At 45.1% G+C, this 6,000-nt stretch overlaps 1 protein-coding gene across 1 annotated transcript in view; it reads right to left on the minus strand.

The window, feature by feature from the left end:
- The window catches only part of FANCL (FA complementation group L), a 28,908-nt gene extending 24,936 nt beyond the window's left edge, over nt 1-3,972 (minus strand). Inside the window, exons 1-3 of the mRNA XM_035321597.1 lie at nt 3,819-3,972; nt 1,519-1,577; nt 470-530 (exon numbers count right to left, since the gene is read on the minus strand). Coding sequence (XP_035177488.1) covers nt 470-530; nt 1,519-1,577; nt 3,819-3,911 — 213 coding nt within the window. The 5' untranslated portion in view covers nt 3,912-3,972. The remainder of the gene's footprint in view (nt 1-469; nt 531-1,518; nt 1,578-3,818) is intronic.
- Between the last annotated feature and the right edge of the window lie 2,028 nt (nt 3,973-6,000).

Consider the following 6,000-nt stretch of genomic DNA (forward strand, 5'->3'; position numbering starts at 1 on the left):
GTTTCATGTGGACACAGACACTTAACTTAGATTTCTTGACTGCCTACAACAAAGAACGAGCTGGATAAATCAGTAATTTATGAGATTTCTCCTCCATGTATGACTAGTTTATAAACAATTCTATACATCTATATATGTGAAAAAGGAGAAAAAAATCTGTTTCTAATTGAGATGTTAAAGAAAATTCCAGTAAGATGTCATCTGCAATTTATTTAAAAAAATATTCTATCCTAATCTTCAAAAAAAACAAACCACCACTACTAAAGAAAATATTAAATGTAAGTATTCTCTAAATACTATCTATCTCACTTCACATTAGCCTGCAAATACTCAGGTATTTCAAAATAGCAAACCTTGGCTATGCAGCGAAAGGAGAATTCTTTAACACTTAAAATAGGTGCATGAGTACTAGCTTTTTACAGTCATTATACATATACATTTAACAGAATTGGTTTTAAAAGTAGCATACCTGCTTTAAAATATGCCGATATCCATGCAGTATCTTCTTTAGTTGCCAGCTACACTCTACCCTAGACAAACAGTACTTTGTATTCATTTTAAATTCACAGTACATGATTTTTAGAAAGGAACAGAAGTCTGGTGTCCAACAACATACGTTTTTCTTTAAAAACCACAAAGGAAGTAAACAATACTTTAAAATTTCCTTGAGCTCTCATATTCAAAGTTATTTAAAATTTTCAAATGTCAGTACCCACGGCCCATTAAAAATTAAGCAGACATTTACCTATAAAAACCGCTATTATTTACTGAAAACAACAACATAATTCTTGCAAGCTAATATGACTTCATAAAATATCCCACTATTTAAAAATGGTATCCTGAAAATGTCAAAGTTACCTATAATGCAGTTTTAACTACCTGACCTAGAATGTAATTAAGCTGTCTAATACCACAACTGTTCTGTTTACAGCAGGCTGGCCTAGGCAGAAGCACAGAACACAGAGATAAAGATGAATGCATGCCTAAACACATGTATGTCTACACACAACCCAGCCCCCAAGACCCCCAGCATTACTCTGACAAACAATCCCACCACTAAGAACAGGGGTTTTAAAGTTCAGTAACAGCGTTTTAACCAGAAAAATAAAATTACGGTTAGTGCAGCTTTTTTAACTTCAAGTAAGTCATTGCTTTAATTTATAACTTTGCGCTGAATTTTCTGTTTCCTAAATGGTGACATATAAATAGTCTGATTTAAATGAACATTTCCCCCAAATACATTGGTTTATATATAAATGTAACCAATTAATTCCATCAGGTTTCAAACTTAATTAACAACAAAATATTTTGATGCGGGCAACACATTACCAGCGTTTATTAACACTGATGCTGTACAATTTTGTTGCAAGGTTAAGTTGAAACCAGTAAAAATTAATTACCAACACTCATATTGGGGGAAAAAAATACTAGTTCAATTTCATATCCATCACTGCTTTTATCAAAAAAAGCTTGGTTTCACATCTCCTTACAGATTTTTTCCTCTGTTTTTTCTCTTACCTTGCATTTTTCAGTTGAAAATCTGTTGGTAGCAGTATCCGAATATGGAAGTCTCTACCCTTAAAAAAAAAAAAAAAAAAAGCATTTAGTTAATACAAAGGCAAGCAAAGAAAAAGACACTTGAGGGAAGTATTCCCCATAGTATCAACTACGGAGCAAGAAAGTTTCTCTCGTATGACTTTCAGGAATATTATTCAGAATTTCTCCATTTAGAAAAAAAGCAGCATGAGTGACAGAAATAATCCTGTTTTTAATTCTGAAGTTGAAATACTCTTGACCTCTGTAACTCACAACACTCGGTAAGAACTCTTCAGCACACCACATTCTATAAAGCAAAAATAATATGCTTTAGAAGAAAAGCACTATCCAAACGTGGACAAAACCAAGAAATGTACTTTAAGCCAAGTCATACTGAAGTACATGAAAGTCTGTCTTTGACTCAAGAGCAGACACCACAAAAGTACTACACTAAAAAAGAACTCGGAGACCGATTCACAAAACATTTTATGCAAGGATTTAGAAACTGTAAACTCAACTACACTATATTTCGTTGCAACTATGTTAACTACATTAACACATTTTTCTTCTTGTTAGTGCAATCCTTATGATGCAGCTCCTAAACGCCATCCACTTGTCTTTTCAGTAATTATCCTGATTTGTGATCCTCCCTCTACTTTCTTACAGTATGAACAAATTAGGACTGAAAGAAAGAAGGTTTGAGAGGGTTTAACACCTCCCTGAAGTGAAGAAGGCGCTTATCTTAAAACTTTTATTTCAGGGTGTTTCATCTCAGTGTACTTTGAATCACATCCACAGACTCTTGAGATTTCTCCAGCAGAAAGGTATGAACAACAACAGGTTCCCTGTTAGGATAAAATGCCTAGTTCTCTAATGTTTTATCTCCGCTTCAGCAAGGCCTCTCCCTTAACACCCTCCTGAAGAAAGATGAGCTGAGTGGGCAGTGAGGCAGGCTGAAAGCTGGCACAAGTGCCACCAGGCAGGACTGAGTCCAGCTGGAAGCCAGTGATCAGTGGTGTGCACCAGGGGGTCAGTCCTGGGGCCAGCACCATTTAGCCTTCATTAGTGACCTGGAGGACAGGGCAGGGCACACTCGGCAAGTCTGCAGAAGAGAGAAAATTGGAGAGAGCAGTTGATACGTGATGTGGTCGTGCTACCATGCAGAGGGATGCAACAGGTTAAGGAAACGAGGTGACCGGCTAGAGAGGACCAAGCCAACCCTGCACTGAAGGGCCTCCTGTGCTGTGTCAGGTCAGGGAGGGCAATGCCTCCCCTCTGCTCTGCAGTGGGGAACAGCCCCTGGGGTGCTGGGTCCTCCGCTGCACGCCCAGTACAAGAGGGACAGGGGTACATTGCAGCTAGTCCAGGGAAGAGCAGCGAAGGTGATTTAAGAGCCAGAAGTATCTCTCAAACAAGAAGCTGAGGGAGCTGGGGCTGTTTAGCCCAGGGAACAAGAGGGATGAAACTTGCCAATAAGTACAAACACCTGGTGGAGGAGGAGCAAGGAAAAAAGTGAAGCCAGGCTCTTCTGAGTGACACACACTGAAAGGACCAGAGGCAGCGGGTAGAAGTTGAAATACAGGAAGTCTCACTTAAATGCAATGAAAAAAAATATGTATTAACAGTGAGGGTAGCGAAATGCTGCAACAGGTTGCCTGAGACTGTGGAATCTCTACTCTTGGAGTGACTCAGAAAACAGATGTACACGTGCTCCAAAAAGCAAATGCAACCCGCTTCAGGTGACCCTGCTAGAGGACCTTCTGAGGTCTCTTCCAGCCTCATCCTTTCTGTGATTCTCACAGGCAAAACGAAAGCATCTGCTTCAGAGACGGATCCAGCTCACTGGCCCGTCAGCAGCTCCCAAACCCATTCAAAGCTAGCGCTCAACACCCTTAAACTAAGCACCTCAAACTTCGCTACCTTACGGCGCTGGCCCTGACCAAAACCCACGCCTGTGAGCTCACATCGCGACCTCTGCGTTAAGGCCACGTCCTAACACAAAGCCCGTTAAAACTGCAGCCGGGAGCGGCGCGCACGAGAAGCACCGGCAGAGTTACGGGAAAGCCTTTCCCGAGTTCTGACCGCAACGCTACCTCCGGGAGCGTGCAAGCGTGCCACTGCCCAGCTTCTGACTTCTATTTCCACAGGAAGAAAACGCGCGTTTTCTTCCCCTCAAGCCCCGGGCTAAGCCCCGCTCCCAGGCCCGGGAGCTCTCCGCCCAGCACCGTGCGGCGGGGCAGGCTCACTCTCCTCACGGGGCACCGGCCACCGAGCCGCGGTACCTGCGCGGAGATGAAGCCCTCGTAGGCCGTCCCGTCCCGCTTCTGAGGCAGCAGCAGCGGGCACTGGCGGAGCAGGGCGGCCGAGCCCGCCATATCGTGCCGTGTCGTGCCGTGTCGTGCCGTGTCGCGCCGCCCCGCCGCCGCCGTTCGAACGCGGCCGCCGCCGGCAGCGCCCCGCCCCCGGCACGGCGCAGGCGCCATACGGGAAGGGGGGGGAAGGGGGGGACAAAGCGGCGCAGGCGCGGCCGTTTGGGCGGGAAGGGCGCTGAGGAGAGCCCGGCGCTGAGAGGACCCGGCGCTGCGGAGGGCGGCTGCTTGGCGGAGCAACCCGCGGTGCCGCCCCAGGCAGGCAAGGCGAGGCGAGGGGTCAGTTTGAGATTTTTTTGTATACGTATTTCGAGAGATCCTAAGGCCTCGCGGACAGGTAAAGCTGTGGAAAAGTGCGGAAGGCTCAGCAAGGTGTCGAGGAGGCGGTGTTAGCAGGAGCTGGGCTGCTCCAGGCCCAGGAAAGGAGAAGTGGCTGCAAGTTTTTCCCCAGCAGCTCATAGAATCGTGGAATATCCTGAGTTAGAAGGGACCCATAAGGGTCATCTAGCCCAACTCCTGGCACCGCACAGGTCAACCCAAAATTTTAGAATGTGTGACTAAGTGCACAGTCCAAATGCTTCTTGAACTCCGACAGGCTTGGTGCAGTGACTGCTTCCCTGGGGAGCCTGTTCCAGTGTGCGACCACCCTCTAGGTGAATAACTTGTTCCTGATGTCCAACCTATGCTTCCCCTGCCTCAGCTTGATACTTTTCCCATGGGTCCTATCACTGGTGATTACAGAGAATAGGTCGGTGCCTTCCCCTCCACTCCCCCTCGTGAGGAAGCCGTAGGCCATGATGAGGTTTCCCTTCAGCCTCTTCTCCAGGCTGAACAGGCCCAGTGACCTCAGCCGTTCCTCATACATCTTCCCCTCCAGTCCCTTCACCATTTTCATCGCCCTCCTCTGTGCACTCTCCAACAGTTTTACATCCTTTTTGTCCTGTGGTGCCCAGAACTGCACACAGTGCTCGAGGTGAGGCCGTACCAGTGCAGAGCAGAGCGGGACAATCCCTTCGACTGACTAGCAATGCCGTGCTTGATGCACCCCAGGAAACGGTTGGCCCTCCTGGCTTCCAGGGCACACTGCTGGCTCGCATTCAACTTGCTGTCAACCAGAGCCCCCAGATCCCTCTCTGCGGGGCTGCTCTCCAGCATCTCATTGCCCAGTCTGTATGTCAGCTGGCAGTGGCTCTCTTCCTGCAGGGCTGGGAGAGAAGTGGAAGAAGTGTTTGTACCCCCAGGTCTTGGGCCCTTACCTTGGGAAAGCTGTACGCAGGGGTTGCTTGGAAATTAATCTGTGAAAAGGGGTCATGCTTTGAACTCCCTTAATTCTTAGAGCATTTTAGTGGCTATTAGAAGTTCTGCTGCTACATGAGGGCAAGGAGTGAAGATGAGGCCTTGCTTGTTCATTTGAGATAGATGTTAAAAATCAGTTGTATTCCTTCTGTATGCTGGCAAACTGCCAGTCCTTTATGTAAATTCTCCCAATGATTTGCTCAAACATCAGGTGTACTGTGCACAGAGAGGTGGAAGCAGAACCCAAGATTCGCCATTTAAATTCTTTGTAGTAAATGTTTTAAGAATATGTGCTAATGAAAGTTTATAAGGTGTGCTGGTTAACACGATTTTACATTTTGCAAGTGTCACCGATGAGTTCCAGACTTTCAGTGAATTATCAGTTACTGAGAAAGACGTGTTCTAGCGGTTCAGTTCTTTGTAAGAACAAAGGGTTGCTCTAGTGGTCATTTTTTCTTCTCTTTCAGAGAACTCTGGACAATATAAGACTCAGCAAATCAAAAAAAAAAAAAAAGTTTTGAGTATATGCACAAATAGGTTTTAAATACCGTAACGTTAATCTGTATGCCCATAGTTTGCTGTTCATATCCATTTTTCTACCCAGCATGGCTCACCTTGAGCATTTAAGTTAATTCTTCAAGTTAATAAATAATACAAAGGATGCAATTAACTTCATTTTGATCAAAATATTTCTTGAGCTGTTTTATCTCAATATCTATTACACTAGAAGTTGCCTTGTTTAGTTGGAAATATATCTATGCTTTACCAAGTACAAAGATTTCGTAATTACACCAAATGC

Source organism: Oxyura jamaicensis, chromosome 3, assembly GCF_011077185.1.
Source record: "Oxyura jamaicensis isolate SHBP4307 breed ruddy duck chromosome 3, BPBGC_Ojam_1.0, whole genome shotgun sequence".
Lineage (NCBI taxonomy): Eukaryota > Metazoa > Chordata > Aves > Anseriformes > Anatidae > Oxyura > Oxyura jamaicensis.